The sequence below is a fragment of the Acanthisitta chloris genome, unplaced genomic scaffold (genome assembly GCF_000695815.1).
Source record: "Acanthisitta chloris isolate BGI_N310 unplaced genomic scaffold, ASM69581v1 scaffold3231, whole genome shotgun sequence".
Taxonomy (NCBI): domain Eukaryota; kingdom Metazoa; phylum Chordata; class Aves; order Passeriformes; family Acanthisittidae; genus Acanthisitta; species Acanthisitta chloris.
This window is the reverse complement of record NW_008657493.1, coordinates 14684-35475: the sequence shown is the minus strand read 5'-3', so window position 1 is coordinate 35475 and position 20792 is coordinate 14684. Positions and strand designations below refer to the sequence as shown.

The 20792-nt window shown below is 40.2% G+C and overlaps 1 protein-coding gene across 1 annotated transcript in view; it reads right to left on the bottom strand.

The window, feature by feature from the left end:
- KLHL29 (kelch-like family member 29) overlaps positions 1-20557 on the bottom strand; it is a 73355-nt gene extending 52798 nt beyond the window's left edge. The window contains exons 1-2 of the mRNA XM_009084722.1: positions 20421-20557; positions 6105-6304 (exon numbers count right to left, since the gene is read on the bottom strand). Of these exons, the coding sequence (XP_009082970.1) occupies positions 6105-6304; positions 20421-20557 (337 nt within the window). The remainder of the gene's footprint in view (positions 1-6104; positions 6305-20420) is intronic.
- Positions 20558-20792: the final 235 nt, after the last annotated feature.

The following is a 20792-nucleotide window of genomic DNA, read 5'->3' as shown; positions in this document are numbered from 1 at the left end:
CACCCAGCTTCTGCCTTCATCAGATTGAAAACCTGCACACTATCTACATATGACTTTTAATAAAATGGGATTATGAACTACCTTTTTATTTTAATTTTTTTAACCTGATATGAGATTGGGAGTTTTGTGGCTTTGTTTTGGTTTTATCCCCCCCTAACTCTTTTTATTTCCTTTTACAGATCCAGCAGTCTCGAAACTAGGTTATCTCATTTTGCATCAGTTGATTGTACTGACTCCAAGGAGTCCACTTCCTCAAGCAGACTGCGGCAGCAGCACTGTTTGCTGTCAGTAGATTTTGTCACTCAAAGACTGCCCAGAGACAGGTTGTAAACTGATAGCTATGAAGCACAAAGCTCCCATTTTTTTCCTTTTCAAAAAAAAAGCTCTTCTAGGTTTCTTGGTTCTGTCTGCTGGCACAGCTTCATGTATACATACAGCTAGGGGTAAAATAATCATCTAACGGAGCCCAAAACTCTCATCATCACTTGGCAAACTCTCAAGTCAAAGACAAATCTGACACTGTTCCACCTCATACTCACAGGGTTTATAATGAAGGTAATAGTAAGTTTTGACTCCTTAAGCAGCCATTTACTAGCACATGATGGCAAAGACTTTCAAGAATGAGTTTTTTGCCTTCAAGGGACTGGGTTTGCCTTTATGAGGAGAGATTTCCATACCATCCCCAGCTGAGCCTGTGGTGTGAGGCAAAATAACCACTGGTCACAACTGTTTTTTTCTGATCTGGCCAGGTTTTGCTACCTCTAACAATGCTGGGTGACTGATGCAGCATGGCACACTGAGTCCAAGCAGCTCCATGTTGTCCCTTTGAGCTTCACTCCCTCCTCTGCCCTGATTCAGCAATTATTGTGAGGCCATTTGGAGAGGGGTCCAGGGGAGATGCTAACTAGGGTATGTGCAGGTGGCTAGCGACACACTTCTTTGCACTTCACTTCCAATGTGAAGAGCACCACAGCAAGGTAGGCACAGCAATGTCTTTTTAAGATGAGGGCTGACATGGGAACTAAAGGGATTCGTTGCAGGTGAGCAAGACAGAGGTTGGGGCAACAGTTACAGGAGATATCAAAAATCTCTATCCTGTGAATATAAAAACACCAGCTTCTCCCCCCATTTTTCACCTCTGACTCAAAATTTGGGGACAAGATTGATATCTCTTGACTCCAGCTGTCTATGGTGCAACTGTGCATTCACATTATTATTCCTGTAAAACCATAAACAAGCAATTCCAAGAAGCAATTTGGTAATATTTTGGATTAATCTGGTAATATTTTGGATAAGGACTTCGAGATGATCAGAACCATCCCTTATCAATGCCTGTTACTCTTCACTGACTATAAAGGGAGCCTACATGACCACTTAGATCCAGACTTCTGCTATATAATATAGCCCATCCCAAGCAACTGCAATCCAGGAGTACTTCTGGATGCTGACATGACAAAAACAGCTAAGGACCAGTACTGCTCCTTCTGTTCCTGAGCTGTTTTCCTTTGGGCACTGACATGTTTACAATAATTGCTGTTTTGCCACAGTGACACTGAGCTTGTAACAACACATTTTTGTGGAGTTTCACCTTGACTCTATTCAGAACACAACTGCTGACTACTAAACTATTCCCAATGCTCAAGGACAGTTTATAACACACTCATGAGCAGACTTTAAGGATATGAGATGTAATCTAGTATGTTCTCACTGGTTTGAGACAGTGCTGGATAGCATATTTGTTCCTATGTGTGTCACACTAATGCAGATCAGCAGCTGGTGTTTTCCAGTGTGTTAGATGTGACTTTGCAGTGTGATCCTGTGTAGAGTCATCAGGACACAATCAACAACTCTGACTGCACTTACAGGAGAGGGATGACTTGAGATAAAGTCAGATAGTATGTAGGAATCACAGAATCACTTAGGTTGGAGGGGACCACAGTGGGTCATCTGGTCCAACCTCCCTGCTCAACCAGGGCCATCCAAGAGCACATGGCTCAGGATTGTATCCAGACGGTTCCTGAGAATCCACAACCTCTCTGGGTGATCTATTCCAATGCCCAGTGACTTGCACAGTAAAGAAGTTCTTCCTTATATTCAGGTGGAACATCCTGTGCATCAGTTTTTGCCCACTGTCTCTTGTTTTACTGGTTTCCACAAGTGAGGAGTGTCTGACTCCATCGTCTTGGCAGTTCTTGTTCATGTACTTGATTACATTAATTAGGTCCCTTCTCAGTTGTCTCTTCTCGAGACTGAACAGGCCCAACTCCCTCAACCTTTCCTCACAACTGAGGCTCTCTAGCTCCTTAATCATCTTTGTTGCCCCCTGCTGCACCTGCTCCAGGAGCTCCATGTCCCTCTTGTACTGAGAAGCCCAGAACTGGACACAATACTCATGAGGACTGAGTAGAGAGGCAGGTAGAGATCACCTCCCTTGACCTGCTGGCAATAACCTTCTTAATGAATCCCAGGATTCCACTGGCCTTCTTAGCCATAAGAGCACACTGTTGAGTCATGGACAGCCTGTTGACAACCAAGACCCCCAGATCCTTCTCCACAGGGCTGCTCTCCAGCAGGTCAGTGCCCAACCTCTACTGGTGCTTGGGGTTATTATTTCCCAGGTACAGGACTCTGCACTTGCCCTTGCTGAATTTCAGTTGGTTCTATTCTGCCCATCTCTCCAATTTTTCAAGGTCCCTCTGAAGGGCAGCACAGCCCTCTGAGGTATAAGCCACTCCTCACAGTTTTGTAGGAAGGATTACTCAGCAAGATTGCAGTAACAGTATGATGGAAGCTCAGTGGTGGCTCTAAGTCCCCTCTAAGCACATTAAGCACCATATTTTCACTTAGAGATGCTTTCTAGATGATGACTTGGATGTCACTGAAAATAGCATAAAGCATGCATTTCCTCATGATATCCTATGTACATTCTGATGGGGGCATTATTCCTCAGGTCATATTCCTACTAGTGTGAAAAGCATGTGAAGACAGGAGATAGGTGGAAGACTTTTGTATGCATTCACCGTTCAAGATTTCCCTTCCCCTGTCAGAGTGTTCTATCTTTCTCCTATCTCCAGATACAGCTGATGGTTCAGTTTCTCCTGTGCTGGGCAGTCCACTTCTCCAGCTGGCTCAAAAATCTCCACCTTGGATGAATAAAAAAAATAGCCCATAATACTTTCTCTTGAATTCATAAGGACCATAAAGGACTCTTCTTTCCTCAGGTGCCTATTCATGCAGGTGTCATCACTGGTCCATTGTTCAGTTATCATAGCTTTCTCTAATACTCTTTCCAAATGCTGACTTTGTGCTCTTTGCTCAGCAGACTAAGAAATTCAGAGCTCCTGATCTTTCCTACTCTGGTCCATGAAGCTACCAGATTCCACCAACTTCTTTACGCTACTATTTTTATTTTAACTGCAGCAAGCTGAAGTACAAGCTCAGAATTTGTTCCCTCCTGTGATGGGGGTCCCTGCACCATGGACCCAAACCGTGAGAGTGATGAATCACCTGAAACCCAATTCAAGCCATGACTGTGATGATAATGTAAAACAAAAATGAAAAAAGTAGAAAAACCCCCTCAAGTCTTCAACCATATGGGCGGAGGAAATACCTACGATATCCTGACCAGTTTGCAAACATTTGCCCAGTTATCATATGGTGCCTGCATGAACCTGTCACCATCGTTGCATCAGTCAGCACGAAACTGTTGTCATTTCTCATGGTCTAGACAAAAGTTGAGGAGACACCGTGTGGGGGAGAGAGAGAACATGGCTATAATTAGCCCAGTGAAGCTGGTAAAGAAATTTCATTGAAATAAAACTATTTTCTTGACACACTTTGCAGCCTACTTCCACCAGAAAGTGCAAGAAAATCTGGGATGCCTATGCCCAAGGCTGCTGAAAGGTCCAGGATGGAAACACAAGAGCTGTGTCAGGACTCTCCTGAATCTTATGACTGAAAAAGGATGAGCTGGACTTCCTCTGAGATAGTGCTGTGCTATGTTGGACAGACCTATTAATTTGTGGCTTTGAACTTCTTTGAACTTCCCTCCACTCCTCTCCCTATTTAGATATGGCCACTGATGGCAAAGATTCACTGTTTATACTGGTGAATCCTCTAGAAACCCTAAGGGAAAACCCCTGATTTTTACCATAGTTTTGCTTTGTGTAGAGCAGAGATGGCAGGGATGAAAAGAAAAAAAAACAGCCACAGAAAAGACAAAATGCCTTTCCCTAAACTTTTCAGATGGTAAATGCTCTACTATCTCTGTAGAGCAATCCAGCCACAACTATAAATAAAAATAAGCAATTACACTCCATGAATTCTCCAAATGAGAATACAAAATTCTAGTGACTCCCCATATATCACTGAACTTATAACCAACTCTACTATTTCATACCATAACATGGTTCACTGAATTCAAATATTAGCTATCGGAAAAGAGAAATCTCACACTGATTTAGTGAAATAAATGTATTTTTGTTTTGAGGCTGAATCTTTAGAGATAGCACAACTTAAACACATCTCATGTTCCTGGAAAGGCCATAAGATCTAATCACTATAAAAAGGTGTTGAATGGAAGCTGGGGGAAAGCAATGCCAGAGCCAGAGCCTCATTCAAGTTGCACAGTCCACATGGTGGAATTGCAAAGCATAAATTTCATATCATCAGTACCCACACATTTGAGAACAGACTTTTAAACAAGGGGCATACAAAAAGTTGGAAAGGAGAATACAATAGCACAGATTCTTTACTGATGTACCAGCCTAGTCACACCACTCATCTTGCCAGCAGGCTGGCTTGGCACTGAAAATTAACACAGCAGCAAACTGGACTCATTTGAAGGGTTTTTGTAGTTGTTTTTTGAGTGCAGCATTTTCTAAACTCTCATCTTCCACTTTCTGCAATTGTAGATGTCAATTTTAAATGAAAACTGCCCAGGAAGAACCTACAGTTCATTTGGGCTCCAGAGAGAACAATGTACCAAGTTAGGGTCAAGTTGGACATGGGAAGTAAGGCATATAAGATCAAGCTCAACCTTTTTGTTTTAATAAGTTTGTGTTAACAAGTTACAAATTATTACTGTCTCCTAAACTGATATTACAGTTGTGAGAGTGCAGGACTGGCATGTGGTGCAGGCAGGAATTTGAACCAACTTGTGTTTCAGTTGAGCTCCAGTTCTGACTCTTCTTCTGCCATGACAGAAATGTCTGGTTCCAGTTCAGACCAGTAAAGCTTAGCTCAGCTGGAAACCTTGGACCGTTTTGAAATAGTCTATGCTGGAAAGCAGATGGCAAGTGAAAGAAGCAGGATGGCATGGTGCTCCAGAGAAGAAGAATGCATTTCTTGTAGCCATGAGAGGATGGACAGAGGCACTGGGAATGATGTTGCTCTTTATGCCCTCACTGGGGCAAATGCTCCCTGTGCACACAGGGCACACCAGTTTCCAGTTACCAGGGGTGAGCACAACAATCTTTCCTTCCACCCACCTATGAGATGACCTATATACATCAGACTATTACTTGGTATGCAATAACAAACCCTGTGAATATTCAACTTGGAATAGTTTGACCAAATCTTGTTGACAAGAACACTGGACATGAGAAAGACTTTCTCATGGATGCAAGATTATTGCAGATAGTACAATGCAGTCCTTAATTTTTTGCAGATCTGCAGGAGCTTCTCCTCCATGGGAGTCTACCTCCAACTCTTTCGGTATTTGATCAAGTTGGCCCAGTGCAGCTCCTAAAATTTGCTGTCACAATTCTAAGCAACCTGTGCATTATGGCCTGGTATCTATGCAGAGATCATCCTCTGGGAAAGAAAATATCATCATGATTCCAAGTATGAAACAAGATTCAACAAAATAGGTTATCCAAGATGTGAAAGATGTTGCCTCTCAAACAACGGGCTACACTTCTCTAGGCCATTTTTCACTGGCCATCATATCAACATTTAAAGTTCAAAGCACATTATTAAAGTTTTACTTTATTTTATTATATTTCATCTTGGGTTTCTTAACTATCTCTTAAGAGTTGTTAGAAGAAAGGTTTACAAACCTTAACACAAGATCTTAAAACCTCACTAGATGGAGTGATTCTTACCTAGAAACGAAACGCAGACTTTACAGAAAGTATGAAACTGGAACTTGCTGGCAGCTTCCAGTAGGGTTTTTGCATTGGCTGAATCTATGATCAAAGAACCTGTATAAACAAACTCCAGAAGTAACTCCAGGACATCCGCAGTGAGGTTGGACATGGCCAATTCCAGCTTCTCCCCACTTCTGCTACTGTCTCGTGGTGACCTGGTAACAGCAGACAATTAAATTACGGACATTACACCATCCCCATTTTCTTGGCATTTATTGATTAGTGAGGGCTAGAAAATCGCTTTGCACCTCATTATATTTCTCCATTATTTTTGTTTACGGAACTGAAGAATATGAATTTTAAAATATCTGAACTTAAAAACTTTAACTGGATCTGAAAGAGAAGAGTCTTAAAGCAAGTCTTATGAAAAATCTGTTTATTGCTACTTTGCATTTTCATGCAAAAACAGTTGCAAAAGAAAAGGAAAGAAAAAGAAAGGAAAGAAAGAAAAAGGAAAATGAATGATCCAACATTAATGAAAATGAGGAATAGGATTAGCTTTCAAAGGGAAACAATACATTTTACCATCTTGGTTAACATCTCATCTTCTCTGCATAATATAACAGTTAAGGAAAAACAGCTTTCCAATTTCAAGAGAAAAGGTCATCTACTTTTTCAGGAATCCAGCACTGGAATAATTTTAAATGTCATGTGCACTTAAGGATACATTTAAAGACCTTTTCATAAAAAATAACAATAAAAAATACTAATTTCTATTTAGCTTGAACTTCTCAGTATGTTATATTAAAGTATAGATATGATCAATATGATATCCGTGTAGAGATGGTCAAATATATGCTTATTCTAAAATCTATTGTTCCCTTTTAGGCACTAAAAAAAGGAAGCCCTTCATGGCAATTGCTTTGAAAACTGAATACAAGACAAGCTAGACAGACAAAATGGTTAGAGCAAAGAAGGGAGAGGGGGGAAAACAACAACCAGCTCTGCCACAGGAAGCCAGCAGCCATCCTCTAGGAGTTTCATGACTGTGGCCTACGGTTTTTCCTGCATGAAGTGCTGAACAATTTGGGGATCAAAGTATCTCCTGCATTTGAAGTGTGGATTAGTGCTTGTGAAATTATTGGACAAAAAGAAAGTCATACTGAATTAAAGTAAGGGCCCAGTTCTTAATACATGGTTGGCTGATGTGTCTGCAACACTAAAGACAGGTTACACCTGAAAGACAAAAGTGATGATAAATTTGGTACCATCAAGGAGGGGAGGGGAAATCTGTTGGAGTAAGAAAATAAACTCTTTTAATGGTTAGGACCATCCACCACCTTCTCAAAGAAACATGAGCTTTTGTCTGTCACTGGACAGTCAACGTCTGCTCGCTCCAGTTCTGCTAGAGTATTTGCAAAAGCCATTGCACAAGTGACACAAAACCAGCATACGATGCGGCATGACATATATGAACTGGCCAAAGCATCACTATTCACACGCAATGCCAGCTTTAAGCATGAGCACAGCACTACCAACCTCTTGGATTCACACAGCTGCCTAGAAAGGCGATGGTCAGACCTCTACTACCGTAACGGAGGAAAAATAAACAACATATGAGGTTCAGTTTTCTTCCTGCATGACACCCTACCCCACCCACCCCAATAACACCTAAAATCATTTGGGAAAATGCTTAAAATTTGCAGTGGATGCTTTGTCATTGGTCTTCTGTTGACTAACCCTGTTCAAGTCAAGGGCACAACTTTAATTCATACAAATCTCTGTAGGATCAAAGCTTTAAAGAGGTTCCATTTTCAATGGGGGAGCAGCTAGCACGCCTGAATTTCATAGTCTTCTCTAAGGTAGTAAACAATGGTTACTCCCATTCAGAAAAGGAAACTGAGGCACAAGTAGACAAAATCACTTGCCTATGATCATAGAGAGTCAGGGGCAAAACAAGGAATGAAACCTCATTTTTAAAAGCCTGAATATTGAACTGCCCCTTTGCATGGAAACACAGGTGCATTAGACCCTATTCCACAAGCAGATGGGTAAGAACACATACTGATCATGATACCTGTTGTACCCCTACAAGCACTGATGTGTATGCTATTCTGAATCCTTATGCTTTATCACACCACAGTATTATTTCTGAATTCTTGCATATGGATTCAATTCTACACTTGAGGCAGAAAACCTCAGATGTCAAAACACAAGAGTGGCCATTTCCTAGATCCTTGAGAGGGCATCACAAAATGCTGGGCTTTTTTTTCTTTTCTCACACTCACACACCAATAACATGCCACATATCTGATTTATCTCCAGTTGTACATACATCTGGTGCTACACTCCGAGCTATTGAAATACCTCCTGGTACCAATGTAATTCTTGCTGAACTGCTCCCAGAAGCAGTTCGTACCTGACAGTGGGTTCATATTCGTGTGGACTGGTTAATAAGGGCACTGCTTAAAATTTAAGGGAGCTTTGCAGGTACCCAGCAAGCAAGAGAGTCAGGCTCTTTGCACCATGGGATGCCCCACCATAAGCAATTATTTATTTAACACCACTAATTGCACTGTGCTGGTGATGGCTGCGGGAATGTCTGTGCGTGGTCTGTTGGGAATCGCACGATCTCACCCAGCAGAGAGACCAGGAGGCACAAAGGAAAGGATGATGTGACACCAATGTCAGCACAGACACATACCCATGTTAGCAACAACTGCAAGCTGCTATTTTTCAGAATAATTAAGTAATAATCTCTTTTACTTTGTAATACATGGAGCAATAAACTGCTGCTGCAATTGATTAAATGCCAAAGAAAAGCTAAGGTGTTTAATCAATCACTAGAGCCACTTATGGCAAGTATAATACAAAGATACAGAGATTATTGATATTACACAATGAGCCAGAAATGGGAAAGAACATGGTCCCTATTCCTGCCTCTGCAATGCCTTGAACGTGTTGTGCTGTTTTGCCTGCACTTTCAAAGCAGAGAGCCCTTCAGCTCCTTGTTTGGCCGGACCAAATGCTGAGCATAGGCTTGATTCAGTCTGCACAGGAAAATCACAGCTACCCTGTTTTCCACAGTGGGCATCTGGCTTGGTGCAGGCTGGAAAATGGGCAGGGAAATGGCTGAGGCAGGTCCTAATGGATCAAAAATAAGTGTTTGAAGGAAGAGAAGAAAGAACGTAACGTGGGGAAACAGACTGATGCGACTGAAGTGGGAAATTCCAAAGATTACTTCTTGAAACAATTTCAGTTTATTGGGTCATGGCATCCCCCTCAAAGCCTGACCAAAGGTTTCTGTGTTCTTTGTTTTCACACATATTAGCATATAAATATGCCCTGCACAATTATATTTCATCTATTTGAGACAAAGCCTTCTCTCAGCTACTCTAGAGGAACTGCAATGAATTGGCTAGTGCCCTACTATGAGAATAGAATTTAGTCCTATAAATGCATATTCAGTGGATTGGGGAAAGTCTGTAGAAATATATACAGCTGTGCCCCAAATAGCTCATCCTGTATTACATCAGGAGGAGTTTTGTCAGTGGCATCAGTAGATGCAAACATTTACAGAAGTCTGTTACCAGAAAAGCCCTGACTTCCTGCCTTATGAGCTGGGAAAAGCCATTTCTGCCTGGTACATACACTCCTGTTCCCTGATTCCTGGCACAAAGACTGGGTGTTTTGGGGATGGAGAGCCTGTCTCCTTCATGTTTCAGTCTCACTTGATGCCAGGTAACATACACTTATCGTCTGTGGACATCATTAAATGCGGCACATTCTGCTATTTGCCCTGTGAAATCTAAAGTTTAAATAGAATGATGTCATTTTATTGGCCTTGTAATCATTGCTCATATTATAAAGGTCACACATTTCAGATTGTGGCAGAAAATCAATAGCTCTCCCAACAGCCTCTAGGGGAAAAAGTTTTGCTTCTGAAGAATAATATATAATAAACAATTTTAGTCCTTACTTTATCGTCGCTGTAATCTTGGAGAAAAGCTACAGTAAAAATCTGGCAAAGGCTGATATATAAACTCATTAAAATTGGGAAGTGATTTAGAACAGGACTTTTAAAAAGATTTATCTTGAGCTAAACAGCAAAGAGATTTGTTTAGGTCTACATTTAAACAAGCTCCAAGAGCTCTTTAACAGCTTAATTTTACGGTAGCTGTTGGGGAATTCTTTCAGATTTACAAATCATGTATTTCTCCAGCAAGGTGATAGACCTGAACAATGTGCAAGCAGAACTGAACCTGCAGATAAGCAGGAAGCACGGATACACTCTAAATGGGTAAGGGGGGAGTTACTGAAAAATATTCTGTATTGTCTGGAATAATTAAGCCTAACAAAATCAAGCCAATGCCTTTGAACATACTCTGGCTACTTATCCTTCAACTTAATTGCTTAAACTAGAGAAGACAAAGGCACAGGGAACCTTTTAAAGCAAAAGATGGCTCGATTATGCTCTCAAATAACAAATCAAAATCAGTGTCCCCTTCTGTTAACTGATATATACAAAAGAGCTGAAATGTTTAAAGACTTGAGAGGAGGAAAAATAACCCTAATACCTCATCTGCAAGATTTAGCAGTGAAACTGACTAAAGAAAAGTAGAGAACTTTACATTTTTGGTATTCATTTGTCCTTGAAAATCACTTCCATACATGTAATACACACAGACAAGAATCAGCACTAGTGTTTTCATGCTTAATAGCGAGTCAACCAAGTTTTCTGCATCCTGAGTTATAAATAGATGTGTATCTGCATTTTCCCTGCATTATTCGTATCAACACGCTCACATAACAGAATGTCTGTATGATTCTGTTCAAAACATTTAATAGTGAGATGCCTTGATTTGCAAAGCCGCATTTAGAGTCTGGCTAAAGTAGCCGTGTAAGTGAAACACTGCTAACGCATCAATTTGTCAATTTATGGACAGCGCTGCCGCCTCTCATTCAGCCTTCCCTCATGGTTTGGATATGCTGCCTTTAACTGGCTTGCAACATTATTTTGACTGACTAATGGTTTGGCTACAGCTTCACTCAATTTTAGATCAAATACGAAAAGCTACCTATACCCAGTGCAGATGCCAGCCAACGCTCTGTTTACAAGCTATAGTCACAAAGTCAAAACAAATTCTGGATGTTCAAAATGGAGCCATCTGCACGGAATAAACATGAAAAATGTGAAACATTTTATGTAAATGTACATTACTGCCTAGGAACAGTTGGTTCAGCTTCCTCCCCGGCTGCCTGGTTGGGAACAGGAGGACTGACAGAGTTTGTGACACCTATTTACATTCAATGCCATATGACTCACTGTGCCATAGAATCAAAGGTAGGACATATACTTAAGCTTTTTTCTCTAAAAGGGCACTGAAATAAATTATTACCTTTTAAAATAAAGACACATTTAGAATTATTATTTGTTATCTTTTTCTGGAGATGTGGGACTTGGTGTGTTTAGGTCTCCAGAAAACAGGAAATCCAAGATTTTTATGTAAGATGAAGCACTTAAATAAAGAGAAGCTACTTCTTTTTATCGCTGTCAAATTATTTTGATTACCAAAGAAAGGACTCCAGACTGGGATAGACAGCTTCTCACAAGGCTTAAGAGTCTGTTAGCTGTGTGCTCATTAGAAACTGCTGTTCAAGTCGACACAATTTAGACTGAACATCTTGTTTATTGTGGAACTGAACTTTCTACTTTAATCCTTAAAGCACCAAAACTCCAGGCAAAGAAGAGAGCGCAATGTTGATGCATCTTAACTGTCCACTATTTGATTTTTTTTATCATCTTCAGAGTTATTAATGGTTCAAACTCCATATGTCTATTTATCTTGGGAGAAGCAAAAAAGAAACTTCATTATGCTATAGCCAGCCTTCAGCTATGTACAGAACAGACACAGCACTCTACATGGAAAGTCATATTTCGTACCAAAGAGCTTAATTTATCATAATTACATGCTCACGAGACATAAAAGCATAGATGCCCAAACATGCCAACATACATTTCCATGACATGCACCAAGACACATGTGCATACCGAGGTAACAGGTTATTTACTGAGTTATACAAGTTTATGCAGCTGCAAGGTAATCAATCATATAAATGATGACAGGACGGGACATTTATAGAGTAGCATCATTGCAATGCGTATGTCATAAGGCACTGAATGTTTTATTAAACAGAATTTACAAAAAATAAATTACACCCCAGCATTCCTTCTCCTGTGGAATTGTTTTATCAGCTCAAAATGTATTAACTCGCAAATCTCTGTCTTCGTTATCCTATCTCGTAGATAAACATTATCTTTGAGCCTCAGTCACTATCCATCTGTCTCATGAGAGAAGAAAACATGTACTGTGATGGTGCTATTGTATGATTACAATAAAGAACTAGTAGAATCACAAGCTTAAATAAATTACATTGTTTAAACACAGGTTTGCAAATTTGTCAGGAAAATTTACCTGACCAACAAATCCATTTGCTCACTTTTTATCAGGATGTTGATACAAATAATGTTCCTTGTTCCAAGCAAACAAAATTTGGCAAGACTAGTTTAACTTATTAGGGTCAAATGCTGCCAGTTTGCACCTGCTCTATCAGAAGAAAATCAGGAAAATTAATGGCTGTGAGCTCAGGCACGCACCAGCAGCTCCTCCTAATTCACCATCACAGAAATGATCATTACAAACCAAGACGAGCAATGGGATTAACAGCAAACGCTTTTGTTCACGGACAACATGGCCAGAATAAAATAAAGCAAACAAAAGAGCCACGTTCCCTATATACCCTTAATGCCATTCACTGACGGAACACAATCTAAATGCTCAGTCAAGACCGTTTCTAAAGGCGTGGGATCAGCGGCAGCCTGTAACGCTATAGTGTCGGAGATCACAGTCGGAGGCACAAATCTGGCTCCCTGCTGAGATTTAAGAAAGAAGATGATGAGTTTGAAGATGCTGGCTTAAATGACTAGCAAGTGAATGAAGAAGTAAATAGCAAGTGCCCTTGGAAGAAAAGAGTTTCATGACCTGGACTTTTGCTAGGGACTGAAAATAAACTGAATTTCACAAGGCACTAGTGGAGAAGTAAAAAACTGGGCCAACTTATTAATAGTGTGGGATCTAACTTGTTTGCAAGTATCTCTGGCAGCCTGATTCAGTGGCAAAATAACCTGGGTGAGAGCTACTGTTTGTTATAGGTAAATAAAAAATGCAAGCAGGTTTCGGTGTATTATATGGGAAGGAAGATTAAAAATGAAATGACAGAATAAAAAATTTATTCTCATCAAACTTAAAGCTCACCCCCTTTCCCAACTCCTATCTGATTTCTTTTAACGACATTTGTTATACCATCAAAAACCAGCTTAGCAGAGCTGGCATGCAGCTAATAAATCCATTTCTTAGGAATGTGGTGAAATTTATACAAGTAATTATCTAGGCAGTCTATCCAAGCCTCTTTCTCATCTTTGCAATGTCTAGAGGGAAAACAATAATAAAATAATGATAACCACGATTATTATTTATTACTAGTACTATGATTATGACAGTGCCCAAAGATCCCAATCAGCATTTCAGTAATTAGAATTAATTCTGTCAGGCGCTGGTTCTTTCTCCTTCAGCTACAGGGTGTTGCTAGTGCTTTTCTACAGTATATGTAGAGCCTGAGATGTGAATGAAAGGTATTACACAGCATCAGCTATGGCCACAGTATGTATGAGAAAAGGCAGATAGCTCTTCTGACCCCATCAGTCCCTGCCCACCCCACCCTGCAGAACTGCTATGATTGTTTCAGTCACTGAAACAGCACTAGGCAAGCAAAAAGAGGGTGCTGTGATCTGATATGATCATAACCTGGTCATATTAATTGAAATTCATTATCCCAACCCAGCAGTGGCTAATCCTTGATGATTTAAATAAAAGGAGTGAACTGCTGATCCCTAGAGCTACCTGCGAGCACACTGGAGTTTGAGATTTGATTACACTCATTTTAGGGCAAGACTGGCTTTTGGAAGTGGTCCAAAAATGACAGTTTTCAAGAACATGGCTCCGGTTTCTATGCTGTGGAAGTGGGTTTTTTGTTGTTGTTTTCTTTAATCCATTTAGCTTGACTTGCACCTTGTTAGGTAACTGTACCCTTTCACCCTTAAATTTCAACACAGGCAAGCCCAGTCAGGGCTGTGAGATTTAAGTAAATATAGGTAGGTCACTCACACCAGCATCTTATAAGTGGTTGCATGACAGCTGCGTGGCTTGCAGATGGGTACAGACGGAGCAAGAGAGGTGATTAGTCTGTCATTCCTTGGATAAGATTTGCAGGATTTGTAGTTGAGTCTAGAAGTTACATGAGCAAAAAGCCCCAGCTACCATAAACAGTGATACTGTCAAGGAGGGAGAGCAGTGAGAAGTTCAGGGATCTGCTTAGTGCCTCTGCAAGCTGCTGCCATTACAAGGCAGATATTTAATTTTTGTGCTGCACCTCGACACTTGAAAAGGAGCCTTTCTGTCCTGCTTGCCAGGGTTTCTCTTCAGAGCAGGGCACATTGCTCTGTCCCTCCTTTCAGAGTAGCATCCAGCCCAAGCCACTCACGCTCCCAACCCACAGCCAATGCTTGCCAGGCTGGAAATAGCTGGGCTGTGATGCCTGCAATGGGTTTTGTGGCAGTTCCTTAGCCTGGCAGCCCAGAACACCACTGAACATTTGTAAGCTGCCATTCATTTATGTAGAAGGCCATACATTTTTGCTTGATGAAAACATGTTTTCCAAGGTCTGGCAGCTACAAAATTTGAAGCCCAGCAGGGAGCTCTGAGAGGCGGGTAGGTGGCTGCTGGGGCAGGCAGAGCGAGTGGAGCGTTCATGGGAATGGGCCACCAAAAGCAGAGAGCTATGTTCTGTGCCAAGGTCTTGTGCTCAACACACAGCAATTATCACTGCCTCGTTTAAGAGAAAAATGTTGTCCATAGCACAGTTTACACCTGTTCCCTGGCAGTAAAGGGTGAAGGAGATTTCATGCTCCCAAGCGACCTCCTGTTCTCATGGACTCCTTTTAATTGTTTAACAGAAACCCCTGGGGTCTAGGCACGACATACCTCTCCTGGTACCTAAAATAAACATTATATTTTTAACTCCCTATTTCTCTGTTTTCAACTAAATGTCATAATTTGTTTCCACATTCGTTCTGTTCTACAATGGAGCTGAAGCATGCAGATGTAGAAATGCTGCCTGTTCCTCTCCTGGAGTTAAAAGCAAGATTCTTAATAAGCAGGAAAACACGAAGGGGTCACTAAGAGTAGATTTTTCTTTCATCTGCTATTTCTCATTTTGGGCTTTTTACAACGTAAACACAAACCAGACAGTCTGTTTTCCAGACACCTAAATGCTTCTGCAGTTTTGTCAGGCTGTTTCAGATGGATAGAGGCAGGTTTCTCTGTTGTGCATCCAAATGCTGCCTTTCCACACAATGGTGCAAAATGCAGAATGACATCTTCGTCCTCAGCGTAGGTGTAAAGCAAGAGGAATTTGGCCCTCTTACCCTAAATGCTTTACTTCTCCTGCCCTGCCCTCAAGCCCTCAGAGAATACATACAATCATATTTTAGAAAAACAAATAAAAAATCTGAACACTTGCAAAAAGAGGAAGGTATTGTGGAAAAGCAATTTGGCCATGAAGACACTGGCTCTACTTTGTAGGAAAAGAAGGATGAACACTGCACGGCCAGATTGCAATGCATCCAAAAATGCTGGTTCTTATGATGGAATCTGTTTGTGCATGTGACTTACTGCTCTGTGCCAGTGAAATAAGGCACCCAGGATGACTTCAAGATTAGAAAGCATCATTAAAATCAAACCTTGAAAAGACAAACCTTGTAGGACAGGATCTGTGTATCACTAGTACCTGACCACAGAGAAGTCAGCTTATAAAAGCCTGCTAATAAAAGCAAGCATTTTGGCCAAGAAGACACTTTCATGTTAAGTGCTTACTATTAATAATGTCCTATTTGGTAGACATTCCAGTACTCTGGGTTGGGTTAACAAGAAGAAAGTACCAAATGAAAATGTTCCGGTGAAACTCTTTTTGTTACGGAAATATCAGACATTCCATTTATCCAGCAGCTGCATTTGTCTATCCAAAACACAGCTGGAAAAAAATAGAGATGCCTCTTCATGGTATTTTCCATTCCTTCCTTCCTTCCGGAACACACACACGCACGCGCACACACACACACACACACAGGGCAGATAAAAAAACAGAGCTCATTTCTCTCTTCCCCCAAACCAAGAAAATCCATGCTCTGCAAAAGGCACATTTTTTCTGATGGATTTGGGTCTGTTTCTTTCTTTCTGTGTACGTGTATAAGCATATGTATGGGTCATTAAGAAAAGCACTAGTTTCCATAAGAAATCATTCATGTCCTTTTAGCCAGCTACACTTCAGGATGGAAGACTGGTCTTTCTCTCTGGATCATGAAAAATAAGGAGGGGACTTGCCTCTTGGAGAGGTCTGTTTCCCTCTCTGTGGACTGTAGCAATAGTCTAGAAGGTGAGGCTACACTCAACCTGCCTTAGATGCCAACCTTGGACCTAAATGTTGGTTAATTAATATGAGAGACAAGCACATCTCATTGGTCCATGACGATCTCCTACCTGCCTGCACATAGGAACCTGAATTAGGAGAAAAAGATCCTTTTGGAAGCATTCAACGTGCTTCTCTTCATTGCCTGTACCACAAACTAAGCCCTTGCTTTGAGAAGGTTGATTTCTTAAGTATCTAAAATGTAGGTGCAAATTAGAGACCAAAATAGGGCAGACCGGACTCACTATAGTTGGAGGCGCACTCAAAATACGTAAGATGGCATTTTAAAGTACAGACAGGGAATTTAGGCAGCTTCCAGCTTCTATTTATCATCCACATTCCCCTGAAACCCTGTACTGCAGCATCCTTGTATGGATACCCATCCTTCCCCTGAACCTCACCTTCTTCCCTTCATGGGCACAGTGAAGTGGAACAGATGGCAGGAACATTTCACACCTGCTGTTCCTAATGCACATAATCCTTTTCAGATGATTTTGCATTGAAAAGGACTAAGATGCTTTTCATGGTCAGTTGCTGTTGGGAGGGAGATGAACACCGAGTCCTGGCTTAGGCTCAAGTTCTGTGCAGCTTCTGATGGGGACTAGATAACCTGTTTCCAAAGGCACAGTGTTTGGTATGGTGCCTCAGGCTCAGGACTGGACTAACCCAACTTCAAAAGGGCCATGCTCATATATTTAGAAGATAAATTACATGTAATGAGGAATTTTCTGAATGAGGAGCAGAATGCTTGGCACAGGATTACCCATTTTCTGAGGAATTAAGTGGGTTTCGAAGTGCAATCTCACCACCAAATTTGTTTCTTAAATATCTTTAGAATAATTTTGGAGAATCAAACCTGATTATCATCTTTTCAATACAGTGCAATAAAACCAATATATTTTCTTCCCTGCTCTGAGTAATTCTCATCAGGTAGCCTTCCTCAAGATGAGCAGTAGCTCTAGTTCTATTATGCTTTTTGTCTGTACTTTGGTGTTGGTTTTTTTTACTTTGAGAAGGGGATAAGTGATCTTATTTGGTTTTGAACACATCCCTTTCATTCTTTTGAAACACTACTTGCTATTCTGCCATCAGATACCAACTTGAACACACAGTGGAATCAATGGCAGAATATGAGGCTAACAATAACTAGTCTGTAGCAAATAACAGCCAAAGGAAATACTCTGGAAGATTCTGTTTTTGTAGGTTTATATGAATGTGCACCTTCATGAGCAGATCATCTTCTTGATGTTTCTGGTGACCCTTCAGTGCCTTTGGTTGGAATGATGTAAAAGTTTAACTCCAGCACACACTGATTGAAATGGCTTTTATATGATATTTAATATAAAGAGATCTCTTTTATTCTTTAAGAAAAACTGGCATTTCTTGTTTTGATTTCTATACTAACACAAGGAGTGCAATAAAAATCACATAAAGCTTTAAGTACTGTTACAAAGGAGCTGCTAAGGAGTATCAGGAGAGGATCCTAGATGTCTTGCTTTTATAAACATTCCGATTCTGTGAACTATAATGATTCTATATTAATAAGGGCATGATTCTACAAAATACAGTGCCTCTTGCAACCTGAATCCTTGACTCCCATTGACTTCGTGGGGTTTCAAAAAGGACTAGGCTTTACACTGCAAGTATCCTACAAAAAGCAAGCCTTTAGAAATTCCACCCCATAGCCCTGAGTTCATTGTCTTGCAAAGATATATTTGCTCAGTTTACAGGTGAATGTTTATTTTTCTCACCTGACAGTTTTGCAAACTCAACTTGACATCAAGCTGAATTTTTTTTTATTCGAGCATCATCATCAGTAATAAAGGTATTTTTGTCTTGGATACACCTGTGCAACTCCATTAGCCTCCATCAAGGATACATGTGTGCAACTGAGGTTATATATGGAAGACAACTGGGATGGACAGACCTGACTGTGGACACCAATCGACCTCTGGAATATTTATTGCTGATGATGATGTGAAAGAAGGCAAAAAGTGGTGAGGTTAGCAAACAGGCTAAACCTTGCACTATTTTTTTCTTGTAATGCATGCAAGCCTTATTATGTGAGCAGCTGAAAGACAATACATGCTGAAACCTAGGGCTTTGCTTTCATAGTCTCTTTTCAGAGCATTTAAATAAGTTTAGGCTTTTTTATTGTTTTAACTGAGTTCATATCAGAGCAGTGCTCAATCTAAAGTATATCTCCATTTGATAACTAAATAATAAAGAAACAGGATTTGTCAGTGTGCTTCTAGAAATAGATGCTGCCTGGTGACTTCTGCACACATGCAGTTGCCTTCGCAGCAAAATCCAAATGACAGTCTTTGGCCAGTCAGTGATTTGATTACTGTAAGTTGAAACTAAGATTTTTTATTTTCCTGTAGACTCTAGTCCTTATCATCCTAAAAAGCATATCCTGTAGCCTTAACAATTAAATAATAATGAGCAGACAGAAAAGAAAGGACAGGAGAGTTCTGGCACAGCTACTGCTAGCAATCATTAGATTTACAGAGGGGAAAAGACATGCTTCCTAGGCCAACATATTTTTTATGAATAATTGATAAGGCAGTCAGTACTGTTATATCATAGAAATGTAATATATGTCCACAATTATAGAACCAGCTTTGTGCAAAAGGACACAATACACTGAAAGAAGATACCAGCCAATATGCCATCCTGAAATAAAATACAGTCACTATTGTGTTAGTTGGCAAAATTTAAATACAGGATTTGAAGCAAGCAAAATGTTCTTTAATCCCATTTTTTTAGCACAGTCCAGGCTCAGTCTGCTCAGGAAAATACTGCAAGGCAAAATCAGCAGCTGCATTAATTTGCTGATGATTGAGAGAAAAATGAAAGTTATCCTTGTGTTTTTTTTCTCCCTACTTGCTACTCTAACTTACTAATAATATGGGAGTACCAATTTATTCCTATGCGAGTATATGAAGCATACAAATTGAAAAATCAATGTAATGGAAAAAAAAGATTATCATGCACTGTTTAGAATCAATCAGCTAGAAACAGAGGGGGGAAAATACGAAGGTGGAGACATGATGTTTAGAAAATGTACATATTGTACCTACCCTAAAGTAGTGTGTTTGTATGAAAAAACTACTCTTAGTCTAACATGCAGACTGAGCTATATTTTGACCAGAAAATCATCTTATTTCAAATTTTTTTCTAGAGACATTAATCAGTTGTTTTTTCTTCTTTTAAAAGTCCCTGAATAATAAAAATATCAATCCCTTTGCCCAAAAAAAAAGCCACACAAAAGCATGTAACAAAGATTTGAGGGTGAAGGGATTACAGTACTCCAAATGCTTTATTAGCATGATGTCTCAGCATCGTTCACCAGAACGCTGATGGCTTATTGTAGCCCAAAGGACAGACTTGTGTCATGCGTGACAGAGTCCCTTGAAAACATCAACAGCAACAGTTTTTACTTGTGGACTGAATCACCATTAGCAGTGGAGTTTAAATCTTAGACCTCTCAGTGGTGAAACACTTTCTTCAGCCACAACCAGCCTCTACTCATCAGAAATAATTACACTGTACGAGTCAGATGTGTAACAAATGGATCTGAGTCTCAGTTTGGAAATACATTCAGAGGAGGTGGAAAGAATGGCTACTGGCTCTGTGACAGGAGATTCAATCTTCATAAACCTGCAAGAGAGGGGAGGAAAAAAAAGCGACACAAATGCGCCCTACAAAAGAACAGAGCAGATCACAGCTGGAAGGAAGGCAAACCTTTTAATCAGGTCCTTGAAATACAAGCTGCAGGAAGCTAGAACATTTTGGTGGACTTCAAACTCTTTGCCTTCAACAATAATTTTCAGGTCTGTAAACTCTTTCGCTCTGCGTTGCTGGTTCAACTCCTTCAACATTTCTGCAGAACAGAGAAGACAGACAGTGCCAGGGTTCCCATTAAGAGTTTTTTATTTTTACGTTTTAATTTCTTTTTTTTTTTTTTTTTGTAAAGACGTAGAGAAACAGGAAACAATTGATATTTTTGTTGGTAAGATTGGCTCAACACAGACAGTCAGAAGTTACAAACATAACATATTAAAAAAAAGGAAAATAAAAAAGCAGGAACCAGTAAGTTTAAATAACTGAAATATA